The 19,823-nt window shown below is 48.2% G+C and overlaps 1 protein-coding gene across 2 annotated transcripts in view; it reads right to left on the bottom strand.

The window, feature by feature from the left end:
* Window positions 1–19,823, bottom strand: part of APOO (apolipoprotein O) — a 769,977-nt gene that overhangs the window by 636,600 nt on the left and 113,554 nt on the right. For both annotated transcript variants that reach the window (XM_069204825.1, XM_069204824.1), the window contains exon 3: window positions 2,487–2,606. In XM_069204825.1, coding sequence (XP_069060926.1) covers window positions 2,487–2,606 — 120 coding nt within the window. The remainder of the gene's footprint in view (window positions 1–2,486; window positions 2,607–19,823) is intronic.

Genomic DNA, 19,823 nt, shown 5'->3' with positions numbered 1-19,823 from the left:
AATCTTTCTACTCTCCTTGACCGGTGGTGAGGAGGAAGACGGAGATGTAGAATGCAACTTTTTTGCAGCCACTATGACCACCGAGTCAGGCACTGGATCCGACCTTAGGAATAGAGGGTCCTGCTCCGGTGGGCGATACTTCTTTATAAGCCTGGAAGGAGCAGTTTTAGCTGTGGCCGGTGTTAAAAATATATCCATTGCCGGTTCAAGAAGACCCGGGACCAGTGGTAGCAATGGTCTCGAGGATGTCCGCTGATGTAATGTCTCGAAAATCACCGAGGTCGTTGGAGCGGGTACCGCCAGAAGGATGTTTAAATTTGGTAGCACCGCGCACTAGAACCTCTTGGAAGGTGTTCATGTTGTCTATGAGAGAAACTCTCGGAGACGGTGAGTCAGATAGGGTTGGAGAGTAATCCCTTGTGGAAGAAGAGGAATGTCTATGACGTGAACGAGAAGATCTTTGCACTGATTCATGTCGACGATGGTGTCGAGAGGAAGAAGAGTGTCTCGAAGAGTGTCGGGAATATCTTATGGATTCCGCTGGAGTCACCGGGACGGACTCTGAGGGAGGAGCCGGAGGAGGAGCTGTAGGTGCCACAGGTGTCTGTGGCAGAGGTGACGGCTGAGGAGACGGCTGAGGTGAAGTTGGCAGAAGAATGAGAGAAGCCGAGGAATCTGAGGTGGAATAAACCCTCCTAGGCCTCTTTGAATGTCTCCTCGATGTCGACACACTTCTCGACGTCTAAGTACGATGACGGCGAGTACCTCTCGGCGTTGACTCCTCTCGTCGCAGAGATCCTCTTGACGGTGATCTTCCTCGACGTCGATGAGATGACGGCGAGCGTCTTCGACGACGAGTACTGTCCACCAACGACGATCGTCCTCGTCGCGTCGACGCGACCTGGACCAAGACCTTCTTGACGGCGAGCGTCTATGCAGTCTCGACGGCGATACGGCTGTCGACGTCGAGCGATGTCTCTTCCTCGACGGTGAGCCGGTCCTCGACGGCGAACATGTTGGCGCCGTTCCCGGTCTCGATGTCGATGCTCTCGACGTCGTCGGAGACCTATGGCGTTTGTGAGCAGGTCTGGCAGCCGCTCCAGAGGACACAGGGAGAGCCCTGGTAGAAGACTGACCTTCTCCTCGCTCCGTGCCAGATTGCCCACTTCTTCTCCTGTCCGCTCTTGCCTGAAGCCAAATTTTCTCCCTGTCGCGAAGAGTTCTTCTGGAGAAAGTTTTGCAAATGTCACAGGCATCAGGTTTGTGACTTGATGGTAGGCAAATAATGCAGACCTGGTGTGGGTCTGTTTTGGCCTTTTTCCTGCCACAACTAGGGCACTTGTCAAAAAGTGAAGGCATTCTAAAGACAGAAAAACTTTAATTTTTTGTCAGAATTTGGCAGGAAAGGCTAGCAAATGTTCACTCAAGATGAAAAACGTCGAGTGAAATTGAAAATCAAAAGATTTTAATTGAATTTTTTGTCAAAAAAGGCTTTGTAAGGTAGAGCTCAATGCTTCAGGGTCCTGTCAGAAGGAGCCGGAAAAAAGAACTGAGGCAACTGCCTTTTGCTGTGCATGATGGGATACAGGAAGACTTTACTTTCTTAAAGGCATAGCTCTATTTACATTCTGTATAATGCCAGCCTATGGGCTACACTGCCCTGCATTGTTTCCTCATTTGGAGGTGTAAATAAAGTGTGAGAATGTATTTTTTATTACATTTCTAGAATAAATGTGTGTTTGAAGGTGTATTTACACTACAGCTGTCTTTCTTTCCAACCTCAAGAATAAAGAATTTGGTCTGGGTAGCTGTTCACATAGGCTGCACAGTGTTATTCTTAAGTGGTTTTAACAGGCCTTTTTTCAAGAAAGGCTGGCATCTGCACTTAAGAATATATTTCAGATCAGTGCTCCAGGGTCCCCGCAGGCGCGTGGAACTATTCAGTGCTTATGACTATACATGGAAATCCCCTACGAGAGAAAGAAAGAACCGATGATAGTGTGCTGACATGGCACCAATATAGGCAACCTTACACATCACCTCTGGCACCAACGATGCAGAGGTGATCAATGCCACCTACCAGCGGGCCGAGGTATTGCATGAAAATTCCTAGATCCCATCTGATGTCTGGGTAATAATCCAAGATAAGGAATCTGCAGCTAGAAGTCTCCATCAGATTTACAAATTATTAATTTATTTGATATAGTTTATAGAAAGTCATCCAACAGACGATATGGAGATGGGAAAATAACTTTTTTCTCCAGTAGTTTTGCTGTGCATGGCAAGTTAGAGATGGTACCTCAGAAAGAGTAACCCACAAATTACGCTACAGTAATGTAAGACTTATGAAAGTTTATATTTGATCATGACCGTGGATGTAATCAAATAAAGATTATTTAACAAAAACAGTATTGCATATGTTCCAGGAAAGTAAGGCATTAAATGAAGCATTAGTGACATTAGTCTCCAAATGTACATGGTGTTACCTGGCACTTGCTGGAGTAGGGTGCAATAGAATGTCTCAACCATGAAATGCTCTCCTCCAATTGAGTTGGTTTGTCTTCTACATATGTGGAGTCACTGAGAGGACTAGTATACATGGAGAGCTGTAAAATAGTTGAAAGACAACATTCAAATGCAAATGAAATTTCACCACTCTGAAACAACAACAAACTAAAGTGTGATTAAAGCAATTAAAGATGCATCTAAATTAATCCTAAAGCTTTAAACCCCTTTGATCATTTTATCTGTAGCGCTGGGTTTTGAAAAAGGTTTATTTATCTCCTCCTATCACACTTCTGTCCTTCTTAACCTCTTAAATGCGGGCGTCGGCCACTGGCCGACGCCCACACACCCTCCCTGGTGCGGGTCACGACCAGTGGCCGACACCAGGAAGGGCATTAATAAATCCTCGGGTGCGTCGCACCCGAGGATTTATTTTTTATTTTTTTCCCCCCCCCCGGGAGACACGGAAGCTACTGTGTCTCCCCCCGCCCCCACCCGCCCCTTTGTGACGTCAGCGCGCCGCGAGGCGCGCTGACGTTGCAAAGGTGTTTTCCCCATGAAAGCAGGAAGCAGCCTTGCGGCCGCTTCCTGCTTTCATGGGGAAAACGGCCTTTTTCACGTTCGGGAAGGCCTCGTAAGAAAGGGGAGAGTCTCCCCTTTCTTACGAGGCCTTCCTGAAAGTGTTTCCTGGCCCCCGGTCGCAGCTGTGCTGCGATCGGGGGCCAGGAAACACTTTCAGGTTTCCTGGCTCCCCCGATCGCAGCACAGCTGCGATCGGGGGGGTCTGGAAACATTTTGAAAAGGCCTCGTAAGAAAGGGGAGACTCTCCCCTTTCTTATGAGGCCTTCTGAAACGGTTTCCTGGCCCCCGATCGCAGCACAGCTGCGATCGGGGGCCAGGAAACCCCACTAGACACCAGGGATTTCACTTTTGGGGGGCAGCCCCCCCCCAGAAAACGGGCCGCCCCCCCCCCCCCGGCATAATTTTCCTAAAAAAATAAAAAGGTAGGTGCCCCCTGGGGAGGGGGGGGGGGGGGGGCGCGATCGCGCCCCCCCCCCCCCAGGGGATTTTTTTTTTTTTCAAAAAAAATAAAAAAAAAAAAAAAAAATGAAATGACAGGGGGTCGCCCGTGGGCAGGGTGACCCCCTGTGGGGGCAATTTTTTTTTTAGATGTTGTAGGGTTTCCCTGGGGGCCATTTTGGCCCCCAAGGAAACCATACAACAACTAAAAAAAATATATGTATATATCTATATATATATATCTATGTAGATAGATATATCTAGGTACATGGATATATCTATAGATATATCTATGTAGATATATATTTATATATATATATATATATAGGTAGATCTGTATCAAAGAGATTTATAAAGCGCGCTACTCACCTGTGAGGGTCTCAAGGCGCTGGGGGGGGGGGACGGGGGGGAGGGAAAGGGGCTAGGAGGTCTCAAAAACTTCCGGCCTATCTCCCTCCTACCGTTCCCCGCCAAAGTGATTGAGAAAATCGTCAACGCTCAACTCACCGCCGCCCTGGAAACCTCCGACTCCCTCGACTCCACTCAGTTCGGATTCAGGGCCAACCACAGCACCGAAACCGCCCTCATCGCAGCCACGGACGACATCCGAGCCCTGACCGACAAGGGTGAAACCGTGGCCCTCATTCTCCTGGATCTCTCTGCAGCCTTCGACACGGTCTGCCACCGCACCCTGATAGACCGCCTCTGCAGCGCCGGCATCGGAGGCAAGGCCCTGGAATGGGTCATCTCCTTCCTCTCCGGAAGGACCCAGAGAGTCCGCCTCCCCCCCTTCAGATCCGCAGCCACGGAGATCATCTGCGGCGTACCCCAAGGATCCTCCCTCAGCCCCACCCTATTCAACGTCTACATGACCCCCCTGGCAAACATCGCACGCAAACACGGACTCGACATCATATCCTACGCCGACGACACCCAGCTCATCTTATCCCTCACCAACAACCCCACATCAGCAAGGACCAGACTGCACGACGGCATGAAGGAAGTAGCGACCTGGATGACAGACAGCCGACTGAAACTGAACACAGATAAAACGGAGGTCCTCATCCTCGGCCCTACCCCCTCCGCATGGGACGACTCCTGGTGGCCCCCCGCCCTAGGCAGCACTCCCCAACCGACCAACCACGCACGCAACCTTGGCTTCATCCTGGACTCCTCCCTCTCGATGACCAGACAGGTCAACTCGGTGACCTCAGCATGCTTCAACACCCTCCGCATGCTCCGCAAGATCTTCCGCTGGATCCCCATCGACACCAGGAAGACCGTCACCCACGCCCTCGTCACCAGCCGCCTGGACTACGGGAACACTCTGTACGCCGGCATCACCACCAAGCTGCAGAGGAAACTTCAACGGATCCAGAACGCCGCAGCACGACTCATCCTGGACATACCTCGCCACCACCACATCTCCGGACACCTGAGAAAACTCCACTGGCTCCCGGTCAACAAGAGGATCACCTTCAGACTCCTCACCCACGCACACAAAGCCCTCTACAACCTCGGACCCAAACTCATCAACTCCCGCGTCTCCTTCTACACCCCTCCGCGCACTCTGCGCTCCACCGGTCAGGCCTTGGCAGCCGTTCCCCGCATCCGCAAAACCACCGCCGGAGGAAAATCCTTCTCTTTTCTGGCAGCGAAGACCTGGAACTCCCTGCCCAGTCACCTTCGCGCCATACCCGAACACCTCCCCTTCAGAAGGCAGCTCAAGACCTGGCTCTTCGAGCACTGACCCCCTCCCCCCCAGCGCCTTGAGACCCTTATGGGTGAGTAGCGCGCTTTATAAATGTGATTGATTGATTGATTGATTGAGGTTCACTGTTCAAAAAGCCAGGTTTTGAGGCCCTTCCTGAAAAGAAGTAGGTTTTGGGTCTTGCGAATGTGGGTTGTGAGTGCGTTCCATGTTTTGGGTGCAATGTAGGAGAAGGATCTGCCCCCGGTGGTGGTGTGTTTGATGCAGGGGTCAGAGGCGAGAGAGAGGTCAGCTGAACGAACGTTTCGTGTGGAAGGTGACTCTCGTTGAGGTAGGCAGGGCCTGTGTTGTGGAGTGATTTGTGTGTGAGGATGAGGATCTTGAAGGTGATCCTTTTGTCAATGGGGAGCCAGTGGAGGGATTTGAGGTGTGGAGAGATGTGTTCGTGTCGGTGGAGGTCGAGGATGAGTCGTGCTGCTGAGTTCTGGATGCGTGTAGTTTGCACTTGAGTTTTAGAGTGGTGCCGGCGTACAGGGCGTTTCTGTAATCAAGCCTGCTGCTGATGAGTGCGTGAGTGACAGTTTTTCTGGTCTCTGTGGGGATCCATTTTAATGTTTTTCAGTATACGGAGTTTGTTGAAGCATGAGGAGGTAAGAGCGTTGATTTGTTGGGTCATAGAGAGGGAGGAGTCTAGGATGATGCTGAGGTTGCGTGCGTAGTTGGCGGGGGTGGGTGCAGGGCCTAGCGTGGTGGGCCACCATGGGGGGTCCCAGGTTTTTTTGGTGAGGGCCAAAGAGGATTATTTCGGTTTTGCTTGAGTTGAGTTTCAGGTGGTTGGCTGTCATATATACATCACTTTTGTCAATATGTGTGTGGTTTCCCTGGGGGGAAAAGGGTCCGACTTGTCTAGTGGCAGTTTTAGTGCCATAAAGAAGCGCAGAAGGTTTATATGCCTACTGCAAAGAGCACATCTGTATTTTATGTAAATAGCTAAGTACATTAGTAAAGTCTATGGAGAGATGAAGGGCACTTTTGCTGGGTGGTAATGAGGGAATCCGAGGAGGAGGGAGTGGGAGCACCAATAATGATTGTTGGACTGGGCGCAGGTGGTGCTAAAGACTGTGACGAATGGTATGTGACAAGGTGTTTTTTGAGTGTCTTGAAAGTACGTGCTGATTGAGGGAAGAAGCGCAGGTAAGGTGGCCTCTACTGTTGCACGTATCTCACACACACCATCGATTTTGTGACTGTCTACGTAGGCTAGTGTTTTAGAGCAACAGTTTAGCCAATAGCAGAGATGGCATCTTGATGGATGACTGCTGCCTGCACTCGGGTTATAGAGGACCGCTCTGACATAGGATCAGAGACTGAGACATCAGATACTGAGACAGCATCTGAGGGATAGGACAATGGCGCAGACTCTGGGAGTGATTTTTCAGTCAGAGGAGTCCCATTCGAAAACTCCTCTTCCAGTACATTATGAGGGAGGTGATGAGGACAGTCCTGCTGTCCCTTCGCAAGCTGTTCGTGCAACTGGGTAATAGTGGGTTAGGCCAACCCAGAGAGCAGGTGAATGCGGCGGCAAGCAGAGAGAGAGTGCTCTCTTGGGAGCTCACCAATTTAGTTCAGCCCCAAATTCCACCACCCAAATCATATTGTGGAGACATCAAAATTGTCTATGGCAAAACAAACTGGTTTTGTAAGGCAGGCACCTGTGTTTTTGGTCCTGGATTCGGCGGCCATATAGAGAAACACACTAAACCCAAACATTTCTGGAAACTAGACATTCGGGGGAGTCCACAGAGGTGTGACTTGTGTGGATTCCCCAAAGTTTTCTTACCCAGAATACCCTGCAAAGCTGAAATGTTGAGAAAAAACTCTATTTTTCTCGCATTTCTGTCACACAAACTACAGGAATATGCTGGGATCCACAACATTCCTACCACCCAGTGACTCCTCACCTGTCCTGATAAAAACACTACCCCACTTGAGTGCCTACACCTAGTGCCTGTGTCAGGAATGGATCACCCCAGGGTCAACAGCTGCCTCACGTAAGGACCAACATTGACCGTTGTGTGATCTATTCCTGTCGCAGGCACCAGGCCTAACCACACAAGTGAGGTATCATATTTATCGGGAGACTTGGGGGAACGCTGGGTGGAAGGAAATTTGTGGCTCCCCTCAGATTCCAGAACTTTCTGTCACCGAAATGTGTGGAAAACGTGGTATTTTAGCCACATTTTGAGGTTTGCAAAGGATTCTGGGTAACAGAACCTGGTCCGAGCCCCACAAGTCACCTCATCTTGGATTCCCCTGGGTTTCTAGTTTACAAAAATGTGCTGGTTTGCTAGGTTTCCCCAGGTGCCGGCTGAGCTAGAGGCCAAAATCCACAGGTAGGCACTGTTTTCTATGAAAAAATGTGATGTGTCCACGTTCTGTTTTGGGGCATTTCCTGTCGCGGGCGCTAGGCCTACCCACACAAGTGAGGTATCATATTTATCGGGAGACTTGGGGGAACGCTGGGTGGAAGGAAATTTGTGGCTCCCCTCAGATTCCAGAACTTTCTGTCACCGAAATGTGTGGAAAACGTGGTATTTTAGCCACATTTTGAGGTTTGCAAAGGATTCTGGGTAACAGAACCTGGTCCGAGCCCCACAAGTCACCTCATCTTGGATTCCCCTGGGTTTCTAGTTTACAAAAATGTGCTGGTTTGCTAGGTTTCCCCAGGTGCCGGCTGAGCTAGAGGCCAAAATCCACAGGTAGGCACTGTTTTCTATGAAAAAATGTGATGTGTCCACGTTCTGTTTTGGGGCATTTCCTGTCGCGGGCGCTAGGCCTACCCACACAAGTGAGGTATCATTTTTATCGGGAGACTTAGGGGAACGCCGGGTGGAAGGAAATTTGTGGCTCCTCTCAGATTCCAGAACTTTCTGTCACCGAAATGTGAGGAAAACTTGTTTTTTTGGCCACTTTTTGAGGTTTGCAAAGGATTCTGGGTAACAGAACCTGGTCCGAGCCCCGCAAGTCACCCCTCCTTGGATTCCCCTAGGTCTCTAGTTTTCAGAAATGCACAGGTTTGGTAGGTTTCCCTATGTGCCGGCTGAGCTAGAGGCCAAAATCTACAGGTAGGCACTTCTCAAAAAACACCTCTGTTTTCTTCCAAAAATTTGGATGTGTCCACGTTGCGCTTTGGGGCGTTTCCTGTCGCGGGCGCTAGGCCTACCCACACAAGTGAGGTATCATTTTTATCGGGAGACTTGGGGGAACGCCGGGTGGAAGAAAATTTGTGGCTCCTCTCAGATTCCAGAACTTTCTGTCACCGAAATGTGAGGAAAACTTGTTTTTTTAGCCACTTTTTGAGGTTTGCAAAGGATTGTGGGTAACAGAACCTGGTCCGAGCCCCGCGAGTCACCCCTCCTTGTATTGCCCTAGGTCTCTAGTTTTCAGAAATGCACAGGTTTGGTAGGTTTCCCTAGGTGCCGGCTGAGCTAGAGGCCAAAATCTACAGGTAGGCACTTTGGAAAAAACAGCTGTGTTTTCTATAAAAAAAATAGGATGTGTCCATGTTGTGTTTTGGGGCATTTCCTGTCGCGGGCACTAGGCCTACCCACACAAGTGAGGTATCATTTTTATCGGGAGACTTGGGGGAACACAGAATAGCAAAACAAGTGTTATTGCCCCTTATCTTTCTCTACATTTTTTCCTTCCAAATATAAGAGAGTGTGTAAAAAAGACGTCTATTTGAGAAATGCCCTGCAATTCACATGCTAGTATGGGCACCTCGGAATTCAGCGATGTGCAAATAACCACTGCTCCTCAAAACCTTATCTTGATCCCATTTTGGAAATGCAAAGGTTTTCTTGATACCTCTTTTTCACTCTTCATATTTCAGCAAATGAATTGCTGTATACCCAGTATAGAATGAAAACCAACTGCAGGGTGCAGCTTATTTATTGGCTCTGGGTACCTAGGGTTCTTGATGAACCTACAAGCCCTTTATATCCCCGCAACCAGAAGAGTCCAGCAGACAAAACGGTATATTGCTTTCAGAAATCTGACATCGCAGGAAAAAGTTACAGAGTAAAACATAAAGAAAAATGGCTGTTGTTTTCAGCTCAATTTCAATATTTTTTTATTTCAGCTGTTATTTTCTGTAGGAAAACCTTGTAGGATCTACACAAATGATCCCTTGCTGAATTCAGAATTTTGTCTAGTTTTCAGAAATGTTTAGCATTCCGGGATCCAGCATTGGTTTCACACCCATTCCTGTCACTAACTGGAAGGAGGCTGAAAGCACCAAATATAGTAGAAATGGGGTATGTCCCAGTAAAATGCCAAATTTGTGTTGAAAAATTCGGTTTTCTGATTCAAGTCTGCCCGTTCCTGAAAGGTGGGAAGATAGTGATTTCAGCACCAGAAACCCTTGGTTGATGGCATTTTCAGGGAAAAAACCACAAGCCTTCTTCGGCAGCCCTTTTTTCCCATTTTTTTGGAAAAAACAAAATTTTCACTGTATTTTGGCTATTTTCTTTGTCTCCTCCAGGGGAAACCACCAACTCTGGGTACCATTAGAATCCCTAGGATGTTGGAAAAAAAGGACGCAAATTTGGCGTGGTTAGCTTATGTGGACAAAAAGTTATGAAGCCCTAAGCGCGAACTACCCCAAATAGCCAAAAAAGGGCTCAGCACTGGGGGGGGAAAGGCCCAGCAGCTAAGGGGTTAAGTGGTGCAAATAACAATTTAACCGTATTGCATTTAACACCCTTAGATGGATAGAAAGCTAGGTTGGCCTTGCCACCAGTTACTTGTTACCTGCAGATGTCAGCAGGGAACAACAACTAAACCATTTTACTGGTATGAAATTGATTATACTAAACAGTGTTTCACAGTCAAGTCTTCTGAGGATTTGAGGACTATACATTTCCATCAGTAATGTTGTTTTGTGACATTTGTTGGTTAGGTTGTAACATATTAATTTTCATTGTGTGCTAAGTTATATAAAAATGTGTTGTGGGTTATGTTGTGGTAAATTTTGGTTCAATTTAGAAATCTGTAACAAGTTGGTTTGTTGAAATATGTAGAGCGGTGTTGGACTGTGATCAGGTAATGCAGTGTTGTATGATATGCAATGGTGCAAACTAAAATTATGTGGTTTGGTTTAATCTGATGTAGTGTGTGAATTTATTAAGCAGCATTGTGTAATGTGGTGTGCTGATGAATGGTGTTGAAGATTCTTAAATGATGTATCATATGTTAGGGTGTGTAATGGTGAGAAGCACTTGAGTATTATATTAGGTAGCGTTGATGTGATGCAATATGAATTATTTGGAGTATGGCAGAGTGATGAGGAGGAGGGTACTAAAGAGCACTGTAAGATTAGCTGTGATCTGAAGTGGTGTGGTGAGATATTGTTCAGTGAAACCACAGTACATTCTGCTATGGTGTAATGTTGGGGTTTATCATAGCATGTAGAATGTGAAGTGTCCTTGGATGAGGAGTTGTGTAATATAGTCTGATTTGGTGTAGGCCCATATGGCTTATCATGGTGTGGTGACAGGTGGTAAGGTGTAAAATGGTCCCCTAGGGTGCCTTTTGAGGGTGTAATATACTGTTAGGTGAGGCACAGTGATGTAATTTGACAAGGTTTCTTAAGATGTTTGAAAGGCGGTATGGTGAAGTTCAACAGGGTAGTTAAGAGAAATAATGTTGTGGTGTTGTATGGTGCCATGTGATAATGGTTGGAATGCTGTAGTATGTTCTATGGTGGACTTCGAACTATGGTATAGTGGTATGGTAATGTGGGCTTGTGTAGGGTAATGTGTGTTAAATTGTTTGGTGTGTTAACAAGGCTTCAAGAAGGTATTTACTTGGAGTGCTGCAGGGTGGCATTCTGTGGTCTCTAATGGTGACAGGCGAGGGTGACATGGTGTTGTACAGAGCATGTGATTTGTGGTTGTCGACCTGATACTTCACATCAGAGCGCAGATCAATCCTTGAGTGACAAGGGAAGCTGAAGACATTGCCCTTCAAACAGACCCAATCACCAGCCCTTACCAGGCTAGTGTTGCACCTACTTCAGCACCAGGAGACCCTCCCAAGTGATAGTGTGCTTTATAAGTACATCTAACATAACAACATACCTAACTTGTGGACACACAAATTGTATGTAGTCTGTAAAACTGATTTCAATATGCTTAGTGTGCAATCTAAGCCAATGCACTGTTCCACGTTAACAAACATTTTAAACGTTCTGCCATCTTGTATTTCGTACACTGATCATTAGCCGGACTACTCAAGTAATCATAGCCACGTTTAAAAGTTGGCATAGACAAGTGCAAAACCGCAGGACTAGTAAAGTCAGTTTTCTACTACACGTCATGCCTACATCTTGTAGAGACTAGAGGCCTGATTTAGAGTTTGGTGGAGGGGTACCTCCGTCACAATGGTGACGGACGTCTCTTCCGTCGAAATATAAATCCTGTTATATCCTATGGGATTTATATTTCGCCAGATGGGATATCTGTCACCGCTATGACAGTCACGCCTCTGCCAAACTCTAAATCAGGCTCCTAGTTCCTTTCCTCCACCACCATGAAAGGAGAACCTACTGGTGAGGGATTAAATATATATATTTTTAAATTATTGTATTTTTCATAATCAAACAGTGAACAACATTGAAACACAGAATGTTCTTTTAGTAGCCCCGGTGAAGACGTTTCTCTCAATTAACCATACCAACAAAAATTCACCTCTGCCGCTAGCCACTAGCAGAAATACAGTCTGGTCATATCCCCTTTAACATTAAAATTCACCACTTGAATTCCATAGATATTGCTGGTTAACTCCACCCACCCTCTAATTAGTTTCTGAACATCATTTCATTCATTATGCCCGTACTGTGAGTCGACAAGACAGAGCCAGACAGTGACAGAAAATGGTCCATCAGGGGCTTCCAGGAACTCTCAAATCTCGTTTTAATAGCACACAAATCATGCATGATCATCTCCATAATCATAAGAGACCAAAGTCTTCTCAACTTTTAGCATCAAATCAAAATAGGATTTGTAGAGCGTGGCTAATCACCTGCGAGGGTATCCTGACATTAGGTTCTTGCTGCTGAGGGTGGTATCAGTTGAAAAGCCAGGTCTTGTGTCCCTTCCTGAATTCCCTGAGGGAGAAGGGGAAGGTAGTTCTGGGACTTGACGGCGAGGTAGGAGGAGCGTCCTCCACTGTAGCTTCGGCAGATGCATGGGGGTGTGTGCGAGGGAGGAGGATCACAGGTGTCTGGAGAGTTGGTCGAAGTTCAGGTGGTGGTTGATATATGTTGGTCCTTGGTGGTGAATGGCATTGTAGGCGTGTATCAGCAGCTTGAAGTGGCATCTTGGGGATGGGGAGCCAGTGGAGATTCTTGAGGTGGGGGTGGCGTGGGTCTGTTTAGGAAGGTTGACAAGTTTGGTGGTAGAGTTCAGAATGGTCTGGAGTCTTTTCAGGAGCTGGTTAGTGATTCCATGCATAGTTCAGGTGGCTGGTGACTAGGGCTGGTGTGACAGTTTTCCTGGTGTTGACTAGCTATCTGAAAATTTTCTTGGAGCATGCAAAAAGTGAGGAAGGAGGCGGAAGAGATTGCACTGATCTTCTCATGGTGAGTTTGCTGTCCAGGGTGATGCAAAGGTTGCAGGTGGGGTCAGTTGGTGTGGATGAGGGTCGAAGTTCAGAGGGCCATCAGAATTCACTCCAGGGGGAGGAATTGTTCCCAAAAAAACAGCACCTCTGTTTTGTCCACGTTGAGCGTTAAGCAGTTCTACATCCAGTCGGCAACGCTCTTCAAGGACTTCATGTAAGTTGGTTCTAATGATGGAGAGATCTTCTAAAAGTGAGAGAATGAGCTGGGTGTTGTCTGTGTAGGGTATGATGTTGAGGCTATGGGCTCTGACGACACTGGCCAGGGGAATCATGTAGCTGTTGAACAGGGTAGAGCTGAGGGATGAGTCTTGAGGGACGCCGTAAGCGATGCTCTTAGGTTTTGAGGGGACTAGTGGTAGGGAATTTCTATGAGTTCTTCCTGTGAGGAAGGAGGTGATCTATTTGAGGATGTCTCCTTGGATCCAGATCTGATGAAGTCTCCTGTTTAGTGTGTGGGGGGATATGGTATCAAATGCTGCTGAGAGGTCGAGGAGGATCAGGGCCGCTGTTTCTCCCTGGTCCAGGATGGTTCTTAGGTCATACGTGGCAGCGATCAGGGAGGTTTTGGTGCTGCGGTTGACGCAGAAGCCAGATTGGGAGGTGTCCAGCAGATTGTTGTACTACAGGTGTTCTGCTGTCAATTGATGGCCTTCACAAGGACTTTGGCGGGAAAGGGGGGGTAGTTCTTGAGTTAGCTGGGGACAGCGGAGTGTTTCTTGAGGAGGAGTTTGACCTCTGCATGTTTCCATTCTTAGGGGAAGGTGGCAGGTTGATGAATGTGTTGAAGAAGGAGGTAAGTTTGTTGCTGGTTTTCTGACTTCTGAGGCTGAAGAAGTGGTGGGGACATGCGCACATCGGTGCACCAGAGTGGACAGACTTCATGATGGCTGTGGTGAGCGGGTGATTAGAGTTGGCAGCACTGGGAGTGAGGAGGCTGAAGAGGTTGGTGGGTTGGGTTTGAAGTTTTTGTAAATGGTGGATATCTTGTCATGAAAGAAGTCTGCCAGGGAGTCACAGAGTTCTTGTTTTTGGTGGCTGATGGGCTGGAGAACTCTGTGACATGTTGAAGAGTTCTTTGCTTTGGAGTTGGCTTTGATGAGGTTGGCCAGGGTGCATCTTTTTTGTGTCTTTCAGGCATTGGTGGTAATTGTTGAAGGCTGCCTAGAGGGTGTCTTGGTCTGTGGGGTCCTTTCTGGTGCACCATCTCCATTCTAGGTGCTTGCAGTTGTGTTTCACGGTTCCGAGTTCCTGAGTATACCAGCTAGGCTGTTTGGTAACTCTCCTGGATTTGGAGGGCTTGAATAGGACAACTCTGAAGGAGTAGATGAAGTGTGGGGTGATGAAGTCATGGATGTGGGGCGTGGTCCTGGGATCTGTAGGTGAGGAAGCCTCTGATGGTTGCTCTGTCGTCAGCATGGAGTTGGAAGTTGAGGTGTTCCATAATCCGTGTGCTGCCATCATCATTGGTGGTGATGCAGATGCTTTCTTTGTGGTTGATGGCGATGCCGCATCCGTGTTTGTTGGTGCAGTCTCTGTGAACAATCTTGTAGCCGTCGGGAGTCGCAGCGGTGATGTCAGGAATGGAGGCGGAATTCAGCCAGATCTTGGTGATACAGATGATGTCGAGGACGAGTGAGGTGATGCTGTCTCAGATTTCGGTGGCATGTTTGCAGAGTGATCGGACGTTGAGCAGGAGACTGTGGAGTGATTCCAGAGTGGTTGAAGCCGGTGAGTTGGGTGTGGTGGTGGTTTCCGTGCAAGCCAGAGGTCCAGAGTTGCAGGAGAAGTGACAGCGACAGCATGTAAACAGTCCTACCATTGATCGAGGCAAGATGGTGCTGCAGTAGTTGTTACGGTGTTTGAGGTCCAAGGCTCGGCAGCAGAATATCTGTGGGTGGCCAGGGTTCCTGGCACTGGGTGCAGACCAGGCACGGATGAGCACAGATGGGCTTGCCAGCTGCGTATCCGCACTGCAGCTTCCATTAACTAGGTCCCATTAACAAGGTTCTGGGAGGAGAGAGGGGCGCTAGGTGGTGGAAGGCAGGAGCAGTGAAATGGGTGGGAACGCAAGCGGCGAGGCGGGCTGGCTTGCAGTCAACAAAAAATTACAACAAAAGCACAAAAAAGTTACAACAGCAAGGAAATGGGGCTGCAAATTAGAAACAGAAAACAATAGGAATTGGGCACTAAAGGGCAAGCTTTAATGGCAGAAGTAAGGATACTAACAGTACTGTTACAGTATGGCACAGTTATAATACAGTTACACAACTCAGCTCACTACAGTAACAAAGGGCGGGAGAGGCATGCAATGTCACAAGCAGGGTAGCAGAGATATGAGCAGCAGGGATACCTGCTAAAGGGCAGCGAGGGGGGAGCTGGCAAAAGGACCAGTGAATTTGTTTTCTATCAAGGTGCAGCCAGGTCTTGATTAGTTGCTAGGAGCATCTGTGAAAAAACTTTCCACATATGCACTGTGAGACCCTTTCACCGTGGGGGTCAAAGACCCAAAATCATATTGGGAGCCCTGAAACCTTTTTATAGCTTAGCACTAACTTTGAGTATATTTTCATCCTTGGACCACTGCACATATATTTCCATCTCTTCTCTACTACCACCATCCAACACAGTCCATCTGTATTAGAGAACCTTTGTTTGAGTTTACACAGAGTACAATATCAGGTGAATTTGATTTTATACTACATTTGCCAACCTTGAACAATACAGGTTGTCTTTTGGATAGCAGTCCACGAGCCCTCACATCCCCACTTCTCTATCCCATTTATGCATGTTTATTCATTTTAAGCAGGTGTGCCCATGAGAATAGAATATATAGCTGAAACCAGGCCATTAGAACATGTATAAGTGCTAGGGTCAGTTTACACCCTATCCAAATAGGGACCCTCACTCTAGTCTGGGTAAGGGAGCTACGCAGCTCAGATAACCCCTGCTCACCCCCTTGGTAGGTTGGCACAAGCAGTCAGGCTTTTCTCAGAGGCAATGTGTAAAGTATTTGTACCAAAAGACACAGCAATGCAGTGAACACACCACAAAAGGACTCCACACCAGTTTAGGAAAGTAACCAATATTTATCTAAATCAAACAAGACAAAAACGACAAAACTCCAACATACACAAGCAGAGATATGAATTTTTAAAGTAGAAAGAGTCTTAATCCATAGAAATTAATGGATGTGCTGTTTTAGCACAAAGTACCTGGTGCGTCAAAATTAAAGCCACACTGGAGGGTGGGTGTGCATCCTTACTCACAAGTGAGGCCGTACCTTGATTCTTTCTCCGCCGTGCAAGCGATGCGTCGGTTTCCGAACAAGCAGCCTTTAGTCCGTGCGGTGATGTTGAAGAGTTTGATGCCCAGGGATGATGCGTGGAAAATCAGGACGCACAGCAGCGTTGAATCCGTGCTGAGCTGGGGATGCGTTGATTTCCCTGGCACTGCCTTGATTTTTTTGCCGTGGCGCTGTGTCAGTTTTTATGTACTTCAGTGTGTGGATTTTCACCTTGGGTTCACCGGCTTCTCCTTTCAAGGGCCCAGGGACTAGCATCACTTGGCAGGATAGGGGTCTCAGCAAGAGAGCCCAGGTGTTGGCAAATGGAGTCTTTGATGGCCCTGAGACTTCAGAACATGGGGGCAAGCTCAGTCGAAGCCCTTGGAGAAACTTCGCAAGCAGGATTTCAGAAAGCAAAGTCCAGTCCTTTCCCTCTTAAGGCAACAGCAGCAGGCCAGCACAGCAAAGCAACAGGCAGGGTGGAAGGTCCTCCTCAAGCATCAAGCTCTTCTCCTTCGCAGAGGCTCCTCTTGATCCAGAAATAATCTGAAGTTGTGGGGTCAGCAGTCCCATACTCATTTCTGCCTTTGAAGTGGGCAAACTTACAAGGAAAGCCTTTGTAGTGCACAAGACCCTGCCCCTTCCATGCCCTGCTCCAGACACACACTAGGGGGGTTAGAGACTGTATTGTGTGAGAGCAAGTGTAGGAAAGTACCATCTTGCCTGGCATGTTACCCCCATTTTTCACTGTATATATGTTGTTTTAGTTGTATGTGTCACTGGGACCCTGGTAACCCAGGGCCCCAGTGCTCATAAGTGTGCCTGAATGTGTTACCTGTGTAGTGACTAACTGTCTCACTGAGGCTCTGCTAATCAGAACCTCTGTGGTTATGCTCTCTCATTTCTTTCCAAATTGTCACTAACAGGCTAGTGACCATTTTTACCAATTTACATTGGCTTACTGGAACACCCTTATAATTCCCTAGTATATGGTACTGAGGTACCCAGGGTATTGGGGTTCCAGGAGATCCCTATGGGCTGCAGCATTTCTTTTGCCACCCATAGGGAGCTCTGACAATTCTTACACAGGCCTGCCACTGCAGCCTGAGTGAAATAACGTCCACGTTATTTCACAGCCATTTTACACTGCACTTAAGTAACTTATAAGTCACCTATATGTCTAACCTTTACCTGGTAAAGGTTAGGTGCAAAGTTACTTAGTGTGTGGGCACCCTGGCACTAGCCAAGGTGCCCCCACATTGTTCAGAGCCAATTCCCTGAACTTTGTGAGTGCGGGGACACCATTACACGCGTGCACTACATAGAGGTCACTACCTATATGTAGCTTCACAATGGTAACTCCGAATATGGCCATGTAACATGTCTATGATCATGGAATTGCCCCCTCTATGCCATCCTGGCATAGTTGGCACAATCCCATGATCCCAGTGGTCTGTAGCACAGACCCTGGTACTGCCAAACTGCCCTTCCTGGGGTTTCACTGCAGCTGCTGCCAACCCCTCAGAGGGGCATCTGCCCTCCTGGGGTCCAGCCAGGCCTGGCCCAGGATGGCAGAACAAAGAACTTCCTCTGAGAGAGGGTGTGACACCCTCTCCCTTTGGAAAATGGTGTGAAGGCAGGGGAGGAGTAGCCTCCCCCAGCCTCTGGAAATGCTTTGCTGGGCACAGAGGTGCCCAATTCTGCATAAGCCAGTCTACACCGGTTCAGGGGACCCCTTAGCCCTGCTCTGGCGCGAAACTGGACAAAGGAAAGGGGAGTGACCACTCCCCTGACCTGCACCTCCCCTGGGAGGTGTCCAGAGCTCCTCCAGTGTGCTCCAGACCTCTGCCATCTTGGAAACAGAGGTGCTGCTGGCACACTGGACTGCTCTGAGTGGCCAGTGCCACCAGGTGACGTCAGAGACTCCTTCTGATAGGCTCCTTCAGGTGTTAGTAGCCTATCCTCTCTCCTAGGTAGCCAAACCCTCTTTTCTGGCTATTTAGGGTCTCTGTCTCTGGGGAAACTTTAGATAACGAATGCAAGAGCTCAGCCGAGTTCCTCTGCATCTCTCTCTTCACCTTCTGCCAAGAAATCGACTGCTGACCGCGCTGGAAGCCTGCAAAACTGCAACATAGTAGCAAAGACAACTACTGCAACTCTGTAACGCTGATCCTGCCGCCTTCTCGACTGTTTTCCTGCTTGTGCATGCTGTGGGGGTAGTCTGCCTCCTCTCTGCACCAGAAGCTCCGAAGAAATCTCCCGTGGGTCGACGGAATCTTCCCCCTGCAACCGCAGGCACCAAAAAGCTGCATTACCGGGCCCTTGGGTCTCCTCTCAGCACGACGAGCGAGGTCCCTCGAATCCAGCGACTCTGTCCAAGTGACCCCCACAGTCCAGTGACTCTTCAGTCCAAGTTTGGTGGAGGTAAGTCCTTGCCTCCCCACGCCAGACTGCATTGCTGGGAACCGCGACTTTTGCAGCTACTCCGGCCCCTGTGCACTTCCGGCGGAAATCCTTTGTGCACAGCCAAGCCTGGGTCCACGGCACTCTAACCTGCATTGCACGACGTTCTAAGTTGGTCTCCGGCGACGTGGGACTCCTTTGTGCGACTTCGGGTGAGCACCGTTTCACGCATCCTCGTAGTGCCTGTTTCTGGCACTTCTCCGGGTGCTACCTGCTGCTGAGAGGGCTCCTTGTCTTGCTCGACGTCCCCTCTCTCTCCTGGTCCAATTTGCGACCTCCTGGTCCCTCCAGGGCCACAGCAGCGTCCAAAAACGCTAACCGCACGATTTGCAGCTAGCAAGGCTTGTTGGCGTTCTTTCAGCGGGAAAACACTTCTGCACGACTCTCCACGGCGAGAGGGATCCGTCCACCAAAGGGGAAGTCTCTAGCCCTTTTCGTTCCTGCAGAAACCTCAGCTTCTTCTGTCCAGTAGAAGCTTCTTTGCACCCGCAGCTGGCATTTCCTGGGCATCTGCCCATCTCCGACTTGCTTGTGACTTTTGGACTTGGTCCCCTTGTTCCACAGGTACCCTAGATTGGAAATCCACAGTTGTTGCATTGTTGGTTTGTGTCTTTCCTGCATTATTCCTCTAACACGACTTCTTTGTCCTTAGGGGAACTTTAGTGCACTTTGCACTCACTTTTCAGGGTCTTGGGGAGGGTTACTTTTCTAACTCTCACTATTTTCTAATAGTCCCAGCGACCCTCTACAAGGTCACATAGGTTTGGGGTCCATTCGTGGTTCGCATTCCACTTTTGGAGTATATGGTTTGTGTTGCCCCTATCCCTATGTTTCCCCATTGCATCCTATTGTAACTATACATTGTTTGCACTGTTTTCTAAGACTATACTGCATATTTTTGCTATTGTGTATATATATCTTGTGTATATTTCCTATCCTCTTACTGAGGGTACACTCTAAGATACTTTGGCATATTGTCATAAAAATAAAGTACCTTTATTTTTAGTATAACTGTGTATTGTGTTTTCTTATGATATTGTGCATATGACACTAAGTGGTACTGTAGTAGCTTCACACGTCTCCTAGTTCAGCCTAAGCTGCTCTGCTAAGCTACCATTATCTATCAGCCTAAGCTGCTAGACACCCTATACACTAATA

This window comes from Pleurodeles waltl, chromosome 8 (genome assembly GCF_031143425.1).
Source record: "Pleurodeles waltl isolate 20211129_DDA chromosome 8, aPleWal1.hap1.20221129, whole genome shotgun sequence".
In the NCBI taxonomy this organism is placed as follows: domain Eukaryota; kingdom Metazoa; phylum Chordata; class Amphibia; order Caudata; family Salamandridae; genus Pleurodeles; species Pleurodeles waltl.
The sequence above is the reverse complement of the archived record's forward strand: the minus strand, read 5'-3'. Positions and strand labels throughout refer to the sequence as shown.